Source organism: Zootoca vivipara, chromosome 5 (genome assembly GCF_963506605.1).
Source record: "Zootoca vivipara chromosome 5, rZooViv1.1, whole genome shotgun sequence".
Taxonomy (NCBI): domain Eukaryota; kingdom Metazoa; phylum Chordata; class Lepidosauria; order Squamata; family Lacertidae; genus Zootoca; species Zootoca vivipara.
In genome coordinates, this window is record NC_083280.1 from 43,293,722 (window position 1) to 43,310,032 (window position 16,311).

Below are 16,311 nucleotides of genomic sequence, written 5' to 3' on the forward strand. Positions count from 1 at the left end.
AACCCGGTATAGAAGCCAGCCCGTGTGAACGGGAGGAAAGCGGCTGTGCGCAGAAGCTGGCGGGGGAGGTGGAGAAGGCAGTCGGAGGAGGAGGGGAGAGAGCGGGCTCTCGCTTCTCCTGTTGCCGGGGAGCTGGACGCCGCTTGCCCCGGCCCCGCGCCCCGCGGGGAGGATCTGCCGAGGGCGCCGGGGGGAAGGAGGGAGGGGAGGGAGGAGCTGGATCCTGGGCGCCAGAGAGAAGGACAGCTAGGCGAGAGGAGGCGCGCAGTCGGTGCCCGTCCCGTCCCAGCGCCCCGGGGTGTCTCCGCTCCGCAAGATGGGCGGCAAGGACAGGAAAGAGAGCCTCTCCGACTCCCGCGACCTCGACGGTTCTTACGACCAACTAACCGGTGAGTCCCTCCCGGGCTGGCAGGGCACTCGGCTCGGGGGCGCTGCGGGAAAGGGGAGCATCCCTCTAGCGGCAAACTACCTGGAGCGGGGTAGAGGTCCCGGGTCTAAAATGTTCCGCCTGAACTTCACACACGCACCAGTGATCCGCGGAGGGGCCCCCTCTGTGCGCCCTCGCCAATCTCTTGGGCGACCTGCAGTCCCTGTGCAAACTTCCACTTAGCCAAAGTGGACGCTTGCTCGATGTCGACTTCGTCCCTTGAAATCTGGCCCCGTGGCTTACCTAGGGGGCACCTGGAGCATGTTGGCTGGAAGTGTGTGTGTTTGGTGTGTGTGGTACATGCTGGAGAAATGAGTCTTCTTTATTTAGCGTTGGGAGAGGCACCTTGTCCAGACAATCAGAACTATTTGCTGCCTGGATTAGGTGTGGTGCCCCCTTTGCAAAACTAAAGGGAATTCTTGATGAATAGTCTCTCCCAACTCCCGTGTCCAAGTCAAGGCAACCTGACTGAAGGGATGGACCCACTTGAGAGAGGCAAGTGGGCATCCATGAAGATAACACAGAATGGGGTCCATTTAACCCCCTTTGCCTACTCCAGACGCCAAGGGAAAGCATAAAGATGCATCTCAGGTGTGTCTGGCTTACTAAGGGAAGGCATGCCCCCTGGGGCCTTCGTGGTTTTCCCACACCTGGAAAAGGGCCTAGTAGATAAGCACAGGAGACTAGCAAAATCCCTCCAGAGGACTGTAGCTCTCCATGGTGCTGGTTTTTGTCAAAGGCACTGGGTCCTTCGCTATAGCCGAGTAGTCCAATTTTCTCTGAGCCTGTTGCCCCTAAATGTCATTTAAGCAATTCAGTGCCTGCAAAATGGGCTCTTCACCCGCAGAGATGTGATGAAAGGAGATATTTTGAGCTGAGTAGGAATTCAAAGCCCACACAACTTTCCCATTTCTCCAGTGACTTTAACACGTCCATATGGATTTAAAATCAAAATCAAGTTAAAAATAGAGTGCCTCCCAGGCTGCAACCTTTGATTGCAGAGCCTGCTGGGGAGACGCAAGCATTGTGCTGCTAATTCTCTGCTGTCCAGGTAACAGCCTTGATTTCACAGTCCCCTGTTCAGCAGGCAGATCTCCGTGTGCTCTTTTCATATGAAGGAAAGCGAGACACGGTTAGAAGCAGGAAATCTGTGCTTTTCAAAGTGAGCCCTGCTTCACAATTACTAGTGAAAATGAGTAATGCCTCTCCATTGTTGTTATTGTTTCTGGATGTCATCATGGATTCATTCTCTGCTCGTCTCCTTGTTTCCTTTACAATTGGACAGAATTCTCTCTTGGAACTAAACTTCACATATAAAGCTGCCGCAAAGGAAATAGGGAGTTATTCAATTCCATTTTAGATTCACTGAAATGAATGGACATTACTAAGTTAGGATCATTGATTCCAGTGGGTCTACTCTGAGTACAACTTAGTTGAATACCACCCAGTATGTTTCAGTTTTTAAAGGGATTTGTCCAATGAATAGGTTTTGTCTTTTAAGTCAGTTGGTGTACACTTGCTTCTGGTAGGTTAGGATCAGATCCTGTCCCTTCCATCTCAGTCACTTATGCTGCCCCCATCGTTTTCAGGTACAACTTCATATTTCCTGCCTCATTTTAGGTCAACTGTCTCTTTGCCCCCACCCCACAGATCCTCTGTCACCAACTTCCTTGAGTCATTCATCCCCATCTTTGTAGTCTCTTCCCAGACACAGCTGCTGTATGTGTCCTCGGTAGGCAGTTAGTCAGAAGTCTAAACAAGGAATGAAGGGATCAGAACACTTGCTATGGAGCTAGTCAAACCATGTGGCTGAAGATCACATAGACCTGAACGTGCAGCAAAATATGACCTCCCAGTAGACTTGCAAAGAAAGGCTGAGTTCTCCTTGCCTGACAGTGCTGTGCTGGCACTGTCTCCTTTATCTGCAGGGTGCCTCTGCAGACATCATGCAGGGCAGTGATGGGGACAAAAGGCAGACCTGTTTGCTTCACTAGACTCAGGTCAGGGCTGCTGTGCAAGTCCACATTGTGACCTGACATGCCCTGGTTTAACCATCTTTTCAAAGTTTTCTCAGGAATGTACTGTAATGAAGCACAATGTTGGTCGTGTGTAGAGAATTCACTAGGCCAGATCAAAACAGGCTGAAGTCATTTAAAAGTTACCTTGTGTTGATGAGCATGCTAAGGATGGTTGTGTGAACTGGCACACAGTGAGAAGGCAAATAAAGTGCCTGGGCTTATCCACACTCTTTCTTGTCCCATTGCCTTCCCTTTAGCGTTCTTTAACTACTCTTTGGTGCTCAATTGCAGCAAATGTCAGTTTGTTCTGATTTAAAGCTAAAGAGTGAATTTTCCCTGAGAAAGGAGCGGGGCAAGGGGAAAACTGCTCAGTCCTGTGCTTTCTAGGCATGGGGCAAACGCAAGTGTGGATGTGCCCTCAGTGTCTGTGTGTGCACAGTGCTTCCAGACACACTTCATTCTGGAAGTGCCTGACAGCCTTAGCTATCCTGAACAGAAATACTTTGGCCTCGAGAGTACCTAAAAAGCATCTCTGTGTTCTGTTGAAGGATTGTATTCACATTCATCATTGTGCCTGTGGCACCGAACAATATATCATTGGAATGCCAATAAAAATGCAATGCACTTTCAGTGCTGCTTCTGGCTAACTCAGAAACAACCCTACTTTTTCCAAAGGATGTTGGAAAGCATTCTTGAATCAATAATCTGGCTAGACCCTTTACTTGGTCCAATCTCATCTCCAAGTCATGCAGGTTTTACTTTCCTAGAAGAAACCGCAGAATGGATTAAGCTATCACTTTAAGGGTGTCATATGATGTCCAAAGTTGGTCCACAGTGGGTAGAGATCTGACCCATCAGCTGTATCCAGTTTTGCACCCCTGAGTTATAAATTGCCCTCTTCTTTCTTAGCCATTGGTTGCTGTTCTAAAATTGTAGTCTTAAAGCATTGGAAAGCAACTGTGCACAAGCAGCCTTCTCATTTCTGTGCAACTGTTTGTAATGCAGATCTGAGCAACTTTCAGAATGCCACTGCCACCACCACACTTCTTGATGAGTACCTTACAGTGGGGTGAGGAACATGAGTTTGGACTCTTCTGTTGAGTGTCTGCACAAGTGGGTGTCTGGTTTGGTTGCTTTCCACATTGCTTTCCACCATTGCCACCTGGAAATCCCTATAAAAAGCACCTGGAACCATCACAAATGCTACAAGTTGCTGCTGTGTGTGAGGAAGAGAGTGACTTCTGGGCACCTCCATGTGACAGAAGTGTAGGAATATAGGAAACTGCTTTATAGTGAACCGGACTATTTGCCCATCTAGCACAGTGCTATCTGCACTGATGTGCAGTGGCTCTCTAGGGTTTCTCAGATAGGGGACATTTCCAGTCCTATCCTACCTGGAGATGCTTGGGATTAACCTGGGGGCATCTTCCTTCAAAGCAGATGCCCTGTCACTGAGCAGCGGCCCATTCTTCTGTCATACAAATCTGAACCTGAAAATGAAGTATTAGACCCTTGTTGCTGTTATTCTGATCTGTTCCACTGTTGTAGCCACCCGTATCTAGGGCAAGTTGTACTTGGAGTAGGCCCATTGAAATGAAGTCTGAGGGAAACCTTGTTGAATTCTACCCAATAGGTTTAACAAGAGATAATGGCAATATGACAGAGCCATCATTGACTGCAGCATACATGTATTTCTTTCGTCTCACTAGGGTTCTGGTGAAATGAGTCCTGCCGCTTCCCGAAGCACTGTAAATACATGTGGAACATCTCCAATCATAAACAACAGGAACGCACAACCTCCCACCCCACCCAGTTTGTAAAGCCTTCTCCAATCAGGCGTCTTCCAGATGATCATCCCATTGGCTGTACTAACTGGGACTGAGGAAACTCATAGCCCAAAACATCTGTAGTATACCCAGTTGGAGAAGGCTGGAGTATGCTATGGGAAGATGTGGCCCTCTCATGCGGCCTTACATTTCCGCTAAAACCATTGGCTTTGCCTCATAACGCCCCCAGCAGGGACCTCAAACAGTTTGTGACTGGCTGCGGCAGTTCTAGCTACATTGCACTGTTTGTGATTCATTTTACAACTCACAAGGTGCTGCTTGTGAAATAGGCAGAAATGTGAAATACTGATTGGTGAGTAATCCCAAGTTCTGATGGTTCATGATTTTAAAACATCAGACCTGCCAGGGAATAAAGATGTAGTCGGTTGCCCATTCTTGGTAGCACCTACTTTCTGGCCACCACTTTGCCTCAGCTATACCTTGCTTCCCCCTGAGCCTCCATCCGGCAGGCTTCTCCTTGCAAATCCTTTGCCACGTTGTTGACGCAGAACAGCTGTTGTGCTCAACCCCAGAGACAGCTGCATTTTGGCAGCGGGTGAATGATCACTATAGAAACAGCCTACATTGTGCTTTGGGACCCTGTCAAGGCATACATTTACTTCACTCCATTACAGTGACAGGTAAAGAACTGCAGTAACTCACATTGCCTCTTCCAAGCCACCTACTGGGGAATGCCAAGCATATTAATGTATATGATCGCAAAGTAGCATCTGGCCTGATCCCCTTACAGCCCACAGAGGGGATGTGATGAAAAACCCTTTCAGCATGAAATGTAAGGCCACGCAGGCAGCCTGGTCCTGTCAGTGTGAGGGAGGAGAAAGCGAGGTGTGATGATCGCCCTCAACTCTTTGTCTGCCTGGGGAAAAGACAACTGAGGCCATGGTATTTTAACAACTTTTGGCATTTCATGCACTGTGTGGCTACCAGCAAGCTTTAAGCCCTGTAGGAGGCAACAGTGTGAGCCAGAATTCTTTCTTATCTATCCAAATAGCACACTTTGACGTCTTCCCTCTTTTTTCTACAGAAAACAGCTTATTGCCTGGCCTAAATATGAGAGATCTGACTGTTGTGCATACAGTATACTTAAGCAGCATGTAAGATGCGTGTGGTAAAGTATGATTGTGTGTGTTACTGGTTATATAGCAAGTGGTGTGTGCATGAGGCAGAATTAGTGTGTGTGTGTGTGTGTGGAGGTGCCCCCCTTACATTCCCCCCATCTTACCCCACCCCCTTCCAGAGTTCTTTTGCTTATGCTGACACTCTGATATAGATTGTGCTGCTGGATTTTGACACCGTTTGTCTTTATTAACATAATATCTTGTAAATGTCTGCCTTGAGCTGGCTAATTTCACCCCAAAGGTCCATGGGCATATTGGCCCCCGTATGCAGGTAGCCTCCCCACCACCACCCATTTGGTTTTATGGTGGAGACTACTCAGAGTAAGTGGGTAGAAAAGCTGATCTGGACTAGACTGAGCCATGACTGGTCCAGTGCCACGAGATTTCCAAGGCCAAGTATTTTGCCCTATAGGGATGCTGCGCCTTATGAATTAAACCTTGTGCTGTTTGGGTCCATATATACTGCATGTCACCCCTTCTCTGTGTGCTGTGCCCATTAATTAAGTTTTCTCTCTCTCTCTTTTGCTCTCCTGGCTTGGAAACTCCCTTGTTTTAGGCTGATTAATTGAATCTGATTTGTGACTGTTTCACCTGGCTCTGAGTCAAAATGAGGTGGTGGTTTTTGTGATGCGCAGGTATATGTGTGCAGCTAAGTGCTGGGGGGCTGCTGTTGTGGTACAAAGCAGATGGCTTGGGGGGTTTTTGGGGTGTTGAGCAGAGGCTGGTCCAAGTCAGCTGGGCTTGTCTCCAAGAGGACATGGACAGAGGGTGAACAGGGCCTGTGTGCCAAAATCTGTGCATTGTGGAGTCAGTGGCAAAGTGCTGGTGGCTGGTGCCAGCAGCCAAGCTGAAGATGGGTTGGAAGGGGTTGTCTGGGGCTATTTTTTCCAACTTGTGGCTTAATTTAATTTCATCTGAAAAGATGGTTTTGTGCAGATTCTGGAAGGACAGAACAAAGGACAGATGTTGTCTTTCTTAGCCTGTCTAGTGAAGCCCCATTGACAGGGGGTTGGTTTTGCAAAACGCTGCAGAACTTTTACCTGCCGATGTTAACCAGCTACTCGGGAGAAATTCTGAATCAGCAAAATGGACCATTTTCTTGTTGCCATCACCTGTGCAAAATGAGGTTTTCATGCTGCTTGTGTCTTAGGGCTGTTACAGGAGTGCTAGTGTGCTCCATTAGTGTGCTGCTTGCAGTCACATTTCCCAGCTGGGTCCACTCCAGATGTTTTGGACTACATGCATGCTGGTCGGAGCTGTAGTCAAAAACATCTGGAGGGAACCTGGTTGGGAAAAACACTGGATTGCAGTTTTGAGCCTGATCATATTATGAAGGCAAGAAGATTTCTAAGCATCCAGGGGGGCTTTCAGACATGATGCACAGTGACACTTGGGTACCATTGGGGCTTCCCTTGTGCAGGAGCCAGGAAAACCAGAGAACTGCATCTCAGGATAGAGGAGCAATAATAAAAGCAACAGAAAGAAGTAGTCTTGGGGTAGTTTGAGGTGGTCTGGCGGAGCTGATCCGGCTCCCAAGTACTGCTCCTTCCAGAAGGGAACATTCCTTAGTGCCTGGTTCATGTTTGGGCGCTTACAGACTCCATAGCACCGCAGATCTTAGTCATCTTTGTGACACTCTTTATGTTCTCTCAAGAGGGTGGAGCCTGGAGTTTGGCCTCAGTTTGATCCCAACCTTTTGTGAAGCAAGCCGCTCACACAGAGCTGTCTATGGTTCAGCAACAGCTCGACCTTGCCTGGCTTCCTTCCTTTTCATATAGGTCCAGCACTGAACCAGACATAGGTGGTCTCTTCCTCTTCCTCCCTGCCTTTGGATGGGGGGGGGCTCTTTGGGGGGGAGATTCTGAGGGACCCTTCTGCCAGGGCCAAATACAAACTTTTGTCCCCTGTTGGCTGTGTGCTAGACACACACCCTTGCCTTTCACATGCAAGCAAGTCATCTCACCTAACTGGACTGGCAGGGAAGTGAAAGTAAGCAGAAATCCTGGATCAATCTAGCCATTTGGGATGAATTCCTGAGCGGTTATCATTTTGGAGATTAGGAAGATATAAAAGGAGTTTAGAGCATAGTAAAGGACATCCAAAGTGCTCAGCTAGAAGCACAAGGAATGGTTCCAAAGAAAATAAGGTGCAGATGCTGTGGGGGGGGGGTTCTGGTGCCAACATTGCACCCTACTGTGGGTGAAGCGCATCAGCTGCTCAAGAGTCTGGGATTCCCCATATTTGCCATATGGATGGATTAGGTGATCACAGCTTGGCAGTTAGGTATGAGCGCTTGTGTGGCTTATGGGCTCCTGGGAAGGAGCAGCCCACCCACCCCCACACTCTCCCTGATCGCAGACATATCCAAGTACTGTAGAGCTGTCACCTGCTGTGTTGCAGAAACTCAGAATCCATGCAGCAACAACAAAAGGCTAGAAGGGGGGAAGCATTAAAAATCCTTCTTAGCCAGCCAGCCCTCAAACAAAGGATGGAAGGTAGGAATGGTTTGGGTTGCAAAGGTGAGGGAAGTACCATCCCTGACCTGCTAAGAGATGACCTGCTAAGGGCTCCAGGTGGCCCTTTCCTGCATATGCACTCCCTGAAAGATACTAATACCCCATCGGAGTTATTTCTTAAGAGCTCAAAATGAGATTAATAAAATGAAGATTACCCGTTGGGGAAGGTTGGGATGGAGGAAAGGCAAGGCAGATTGGCCCAGCTTTTTCGATAGGCTGGAATTTCTCCCCCTCCTGCTTTCCTTTTTATCAGCAGTGATTTCATTAAGCAAAGTGCTTTCACTTTGGTTTAAGGCAGATTGCTACACTGAGAAGCTAGTGATTAATCAGCCGGGTCTGGTGGCTTCCTCTCTTCTTAGGAATTGTAGGAACAAATCTACGCAACAGGGGCTCTCTGGGGCTTTTGAGGGGTCAGGACACAGTTTTGGATAAACTCCATGGCCTCCTGCTCTAACATGTGTTGCTTTATGTGGAAACTTGGGACCTTATTATCCCCACTAATCAGCAATTATCTGTAGGCAGTAGCACCTCAAGGGCGATCCATCTGCAGGAGAGCCAACCACTGGTGCCTAACACGACAGTCATATAAAATCAGGATCCAAGCCATGCAATCTTCTTCTCCTGGCTTTTTCTGAGCGCTGGCAACTTGCGCTGTTTAAAACTGCCTGCATCTGGTAGATTATTACATTTTAATTGTACGAGCTAGAAAGAGCCAAGAAAGCTAGGGAGGGCCGGTGGGCAGAATCCCAACTAACTCCTAGGTGACTTCTGGCGCAGCGCTTTCTCCATTTTAGGCTGTGTACACATTACCGGTTAAAAATGCAGTGGGGTTCTCCTTTTCTCAATTCGGAGCAAAGCTGGTTTGCGGGGAGACACATCAAAACACAGTATCTCATGAGAAACAGCATGATAGGTATGGACTGTCGCTCATGTTGCACGTACATCACTGCGTTGGGAGCGCTCTGCACACAGAGTGCACACAGGGCTTTTGTTTCTTACCTGTTAAATGGGAGTAATAATGACTTAGCCTATCTGCAGGGTTCTTTGTGTGATTAATGAACAAAAGACGGTGAAGCAGTGAAGTTGCTGGAAACCCCAGGAGGGGAGAAGTGCTCTTGTGCCTAAAGCCTTCTGGCTGATTTCCCTTGGGCATCTGACTGGTTGGGGTGAGAACAAGATGCTACACTAGATGGGCCATTGGCCTGATAAGAATGTAAGAATAGCCAGCTGGGTTCTCACATTGGCCAAGCAGCCGGCTCTCCCTATGCTCTTAATGTGCAAAATGTGCTAGTGTGCCTCCCATTCATGCTCAAACTGTGCGTGGGGCTTAACTGCTCTCCAGGCTAGGAAGAAAATGAGTTACTTGCCAGGATAAAATGGAAATAATGCAAAATGTGTACACTTCTCAGTTGATGCAAAAGTAAAATTGGCCTGAGAACGAGGGTTTAGGATAGCATTGAAAAGGGAGACAGGGTCAATACTGTGCAGCTGGAGAAAATCTGACCCAGGGTGCAAAGGCATTGCGTTAATGTTGTGGCTTCTGAAAACAGGCAGTTTATATTGCTCTCTGTTTGTTGTGACATCATGTCTGGCCTTTCTTGCCCTTTGGCATGGATATGGCTCACCAGAAAATTAAAAGGTCTTGGGCTGTGAGTCCCAGTTTTCTCACTACAGTATAAGTGTGGCGTTTGGTAACAAGGTACTTTCATTCCATACAATGTCTTTGTTAACAGTTATCTGCCTGATTCTCTACACAGAGATGGGTTGGAGCTCCCCTTTTAAGAAGCTGCGTGAGACATTCACAGTAAGGAATGTCATGAGTGGCTTCACCACCATAATGGATTTGGTTTCCTTTGAGCACGCAGAAACGAAAAGTATGATATATCAACAGTGAACTCATTCTTTGTAGCCAAAACAGTAGCATCCACACACAAAAGGAAGGCATCGCCAGACATTGGGGGAGCCGCAATGTTTGCAGAAGTGCAAAAAAGTAATTTTCAAAAACCTAAAGGGATGGGGAAATTAAAAAACAGCCCATTGAGGACTGACAGAGGTGAGGAAATAGAATATCCTGGAACAAGATATGGCTTGCTGCTTGAATCCAGAATAAGAGCGTTCCACACACTGCAACATTTTGTTGCAGCCCCCCCCCCCCTGTAACTACTTCATCTGCTTTCTGTTCTTCACTCCTCTCAGCCGCACACTTTCATTTGGTGGTATATCTTGACTGTGCCAAGAAGGACGACTTGGCTCTCCTGAGTCTCCTCCTCCTCCATTATCTTAGCATTGTACTTAAGCATTACCTGCTCTGTGTGTGCATCTTCGCTCTGCCCTAGTTTTGACTGATGGTGTGGTTGGAGGTGGGGGCAGGCAACAATAGTGCCGTTCCCTAATTTTTGCTGGTCCTATCAGTGAAGCACGCCAGGGGTTTTCCCTCCTGTTCCCCTCTCCCCATTGATCTGCCTGCCCAAAACTCAGGAGTGAGTTTTGCTGGCTAATTTGTCTTCATATTGTCAGCTACAGCTGCAGAGGCCAGAGCCATTTGTCTCTTCATTCAGGGGAGGCTTGCTGTAACAAAAGCGTGATGAACCCTGACATAGATGCACCTGTGGAATTGTGTCCTCTTATGGGTGCCCCTTTCTGACAACCCCACTTTACTGCCCTTAATGGTTTCCTCTCTTCCCCTGAACACCCCCCTCCCCAGTTCTTTCTCTGGGCTTTGTAGGGTTTACTCCATCTTTACACGGCATAGCCTGCTGTTGTAACGCTGCAGATTCTGAGAGGATCTTGTGTTTGCACAACAGTGAGCTCTCCTGTGCCAGAAAGGCTGCTCTGGGCTCCGTTGAGGTTTCCTTCCTCCACCCACTGGCAGTTATTGCGCTTGCCAAGGCAGTCACGCAGATCATCCTTTATTATCCTTTTTAAAAGTTGCATGTGGGATTGTAGCATTGTGCAAAACACATGAATAAATCTTTCATGGAAATGGGCAGTGACACAAATACAGGAGGTTCTGTAAAGCAGTTGGGCTTGTTTGGGCGGACAGTCTCTTCCCATACTATGAAAGAAAATGGATAGTCAGCACAAGGAAAGCCAAGGATGTATACAAGGCCAGGTGAAATAAGGATCACCTGGGAAATACACAGAACTGGACTATCAGGAAATTATTGAAATCCTAATGACAAAGCGTTTGAACAGTGTCCCACATAACCTTTGTGGTGCTTTAAATAGATTTTATTTTATTTTATTTTATATTTATTTCCATTTTTTAAAATATATATTTTCTTTATTTTCTTTCATGCATTGCATTGCAAGCCACTCTGGGGATTTCTTTATCCTGAAAGGCAGCCTAAATACTTTAATAAATAATAAATCAATTCATTATAAGTGAGATTGAATTTAGAGTCACAGTATAAGCACAATTTAAATCAAACTCATGCCAGCTACATTACTGCCCTGGAGATGTTTGGGTTGAATGGCAGAATACTAATTCAATTAACAACACCAACAACCTTTTTACAGGCATTATGTCAAGGGCTCAACACCTCCTTTTAAGTACAGTATTTGAATCCGTTACGTTTACATGGATAGTTCCCCAATAACATTTGCTCTCTTCTCTCATAGGATTTACATATGTTTCTGATGCTCTGTTTTAGAATATTTTTAGACGATGCTTGTATTTTTTTAAAAAAAGCACAACATATACAACAATGTACAATTTAATACACAAAAATCAAACTAAGTCATTATTGTATTGTAAATTAATCTGAAATAATCTTAATTCCTCCAGCATCATGTCTCTGTATAATAAATTTAGGATCAGTGTTGTATTCTAGATTTAAAATGATGGTTCAGTGCATAAATACAGAGGCAAAATTCAGAGCTTACTAGCAACCACCTTATTAGTTTTCCTGGGGAAGACATCTATATTGGAAGTAAATCCTAAGGAATGACATGGCCCATTTGTTCCTTTGCTTTGATGTCCATAGTACTGCATGGTGATGAGCCCCCCTCTTTGTGCCACCAATTGGATACAGTACTTTCCCCTTCTTTTCCTTCCCCCACTTTTCCTGTAATCTCTACCTGGACACAAAACAGGCGAGCTCAGCCAACACAATAACTATGACATGGGTGTCTAATGGTTCACAATCTAATGCATAAACTGTTAGTCCTCTGCATCCCTCTTATTTCAGGTCCTGGACTTCCCCACTGAATACTCCCTGTGCCTTCCACAAGTACAATGTGTAGTATTGCATTTGTCCATGCTAGTTGCTGGTTCAATTCCTTGCTTAGCCAAAAAGCTCAATGGAAATGGCCTTGCTCTTGCCCTCTCTAATCTGCCTCATGGGGTTGGTACAAGGATAAATCAAAATAAGAAATGTACCATCAAAAAATGCTGGAAAATGTTTCTGCTGCTTCTGTCATTGGCAAGCCTGGTTAGAAACTGCACTGGTCTTGTTTTGCATCTGTACGCGATGTGAGCTTCTTTGAACCTTCCAATCTGTTTCCCAGTCGCTCTGTGCACTTTCCACTTTGACCTGTGTTTTAGGTTCTGAACTAATTTGTGTAAATGAAGTTCTTTGGTCCCTCCCATTCACCGTCATGGGGAATTTAAAAGTAGCTTTAAGTAGATGAAATTTCAAGAGTGGATGAAGCCTGCCAAATTGCAGAGAAATAGGTGTAGGAGCTTTTTGTGAGGGAAACGAAAGGTATTCACTTGCCTCTATAAAGCAGGTGAGGTGTTTCTTGCTTTTTTAAAGGCTTAAAATAAAAAAGGGATGGAATGGTGTGCATTGTTGCTTGTATATTTTTTTATTTTCAAAAAGGCAGTGTCACACCAGCCTTTCTTTCTAGCACTTGCTTCTTTCGATAGGCCTTCCAGGCATCCAGTAGGCCTTCCAGTGAGACTCTATGCAAAATGTTGCCTGCAGAGTTCTGAAAAGCGCTTGAGTTTTGTTTAGCTGTTTGTAAAAGCAGAGCAATGCAGGGTTTTCTTTATTAAAAAACACACATAAATGAAGCTTTTAACTTCATTTTAAAAAACACCCTCCTCTGCTTTGGTTTAACAAAAAGCAATCCAGAGAATATTCAACCTAGGCAGAAAATGTTTTGGGTGGCCTCTTTTCTTGCAAGGCCCCTGGACCTAGAGAAGCCTAGAGATTCATAGGAAAACGTAGAGCAGGGGTAGGCAACCTAAGGCCCATGGGCCGGATGTGGCCCAATCGCCTTCTCAATCTGGCCCATGGACGGTCTGGGAATCAGTGAGTTTTTACATGAGTAGAATGTGTGCCTTTATTTAAAATGCATCTCTGGGTTATTTGTGGGGCATAGGAATTCGTTTACCCCCCCCCCATATATAGTCTGACCCACCACATGGTCTGAGGGTCGGTGGACTGGCCCACGGCTGAGAAAGGTTGCTGACCCCTGACGTAGAGCCATAAGGTACAGAAACAACAGAGCAACATGCAGTCCAACCTGGAAAGTGATTATGATCAACTTTGACTCATGGGGTGGCGGTAGGATGGGGGGGAGAAGACATCCAAATCAACCTTCACCACCTCACTATTTGGCTTCCACCTCTAGTCTAGAACAGGGGGATGAACAATCATGATGGTGGACCCAAAGCCAGTTTGTGATGATGGCCGCACATCCTGTCCAAATGCATGCAAGGGGCTTGGTGTATGAATGAAATCAGTGTGGGCTCACTGGAAGCTGCCACATTCTGAAAGGAAAATTAGCTCTTAGACATCCCTTCTCCAGTGTCTTGATTTCTGCCCCATTTAGTCTGAAAATTGGGGCTTGTATTCCCATATTATTATTTTAGACTTTACAGTTCTGATCTCATCTCTGCTTAGAAGTATACAGTGAGGCAGTCTCACCCTTGCACTATCCTGGCTTGTACTTTTATGATGCCCCAGTGAAGGCAACCTCACTGACTGCTAACCTAGCAATGTTCTGAAGGATCCCATGAGTTCAGTTTTCTTCTAACACTGTATAAGGAGGTTTATTTAAACCATGAAGGTTCCTTACAGTTATCATTTTAATAAATTCTCCGTTTTAACTTTGCTCCCACCGCAACTTCAAAAGTACCATACATTCCACCCTTGAAGCTCCGCTGCTGAAAGAACAGCAGGGGAAACTCTGGAAGAGGAAGGACTTGATAATGGTGAGAAGTTCTAGGAAGCAGAGTGCATCTAGTCCTCTAGAAACTGGGGACTGAGATGCAGAAACAAGTGTGTGGATAGATAGATGGATAGATGGATAGATGGATAGATGGATGGATGGATGGATAGATAGATAGATAGATAGATAGATAGATAGATAGATAGATAGATAGATAGATAGTCAGGCAGCTCTAAGTACTCTGCACAGAATGTGGTGACTTTCCAGTGGTCTTTTCTGGGCAACTCAAGGACAATTTGATGTTATTTTATTTAGTTTTTTGAGCATGTTTGTCCTTCACGTCCCATTAAAGTAGATTGGCACAGCTGAGCCTCTATAAACAAGTCAGGTATGGGTAATGAGATTCCTGCTATGGCCTGGCTGTTGGAGTTACTTAAAGGGGAACAGTGCAAGACAGGAGTGCCTGCCGTGCTATGGTCCATGGGGTCACGAAGAGTCGGACACGACTAAACGACTAAACAACAACGAAGGGGAACAAGAGAAGCAGGGAGAGGTGTTTTTTTTCTTTCTGAGCCCAGCACAGCCACCTGAAAATGCTCTACTGCAAACATACTAACCAAGCACTTGTGTTTTGACTTTGATTATCAGCGGAACTGATGCAGAACTTAATGCAAGGTGAGAGCTTCATCCCTTTATTCTGACAAGTCCTCTTGTTGGTTTTTAATATCTGTATTCCATTTTGCACATTAAGAGGTTTCTTTTTCCAACATTTACTTATTCATAGAGCACTATCAGTGTGCATGGTGCTTTGCATAGCAGAGAGCACCAGGTCCCTGCCCTCAAGGATTTTGCAATCTAAAATTCAACATGCACGAAAAAAATAGAGGAAAGGAAGGCAGAGGGAAGTTGGGAAGTTTCTCCGTTGTACTGGCTGAGACAGAATTACAGACGAAGTTAAAGTAGGGCATAGGAATAAAACTTTTATAACAAACCTTTGATCTTATTATTATCCACTCAGATTTTGGCTTGTTCCTCAAACATTGCCCAACCTGCTTCTTTTGAACCCAGTTTCTTTCTTCTTCGTTTGCCCATAGTAAATATTTCAAGGAGATATTGATCCCTTGGTATGTCCTTAACTTGCTTAACACACTCCATTGTGGCCTGTAGTTTGCTCAGCATAACCACAGTAACCTAACAGAGCAATCCTATGCATGTCTACCCAAAAGTTAGTCCAATGGAGCTCAATGGGACATACTCTCAGGTAAGGCAATACAGGATTGCAGCCCAAATCGGAAAATGCTAAAAACCCTCTCTCCTTCATTTTGATCTGGAATAAACCTGAATTTTCTCCTACCATTGGATCAAAAGTCTTGGGAAATTTTTGCCATTTCCCCCCCCTGTGTTGATCATTAACTTCACTGTAAGATTTTGGAAGAGTTTTAAAAGATTTAGGCAAGAGTCTTCCAGACTGAGATACAGTCAAATACTTCAATATCCTGGATATCTCCTTGAGCCCTTGGCTCTGAGCTTAAAGTTACTGTTGCTAATTAATTCTGCTTATGAATGAGCAGAATATCTAAATGTCTGACTGGCCTTATACTCCACTGAGAATCAAACCTATCTCTGTATAATGAGTATTTCTTGCACATTTAGATGAAAACCAATAAATTTGGGTTTGAGTCCTGTTGATTTTATATCCTGATACTATTTATAATTTCTGAAGAATAGACTTAACTGAAATGGGAGTGAGCAAAAACAACATAACCTCTCATCAAATTGGGTTTGGTTGTTAAGTTTGTTTAACTGAACATGCAGCATTGATTCTAATGATGCCAAGCTTCCAAATCTTAAATGTATTTTGAATCGATTTTAATAACACTTTTAAAAATTCAGACGTATTTACTATCTGTCATATTGTGGTTTTATGTTGTGAACCATCCTGAGATCTACGGGTTTAGGGCAGTATACAAGTTTAATTTTTTAATTTTTTTAAAAATGTATGTACCATCCAGACAAGCCCCTGAGAGCTGGAATTGCCTGCCAGTTCCTGCCATGTTTCCACATGGTGGCAAACAGTGTTTCCTGTCATCTAACATGTGAAAGTTGTCACTTTAAGAAGAAGCTATAGAGTCTAGACCATGGCTGGGAACACGTAAGCTTAATCAGACTAAAACTGTGGATTTTTTATGAGAGCTGTCTTTTCAGAGACGTTCTGTGCTGATGGCATTTTTGTAAATAATCTGTGCACTTGACATATCTTGAATT

The 16,311-nt window shown here is 45.3% G+C and overlaps 1 protein-coding gene across 1 annotated transcript in view; it reads left to right on the forward strand.

Annotated features, from left to right (window-relative positions):
- Positions 1–265: 265 nt before the first annotated feature.
- Positions 266–16,311, forward strand: part of KCNIP2 (potassium voltage-gated channel interacting protein 2) — a 104,389-nt gene continuing 88,343 nt past the window's right edge. Inside the window, exon 1 of the mRNA XM_060274688.1 lies at positions 266–389. Coding sequence (XP_060130671.1) covers positions 317–389 — 73 coding nt within the window. The 5' untranslated portion in view covers positions 266–316. The remainder of the gene's footprint in view (positions 390–16,311) is intronic.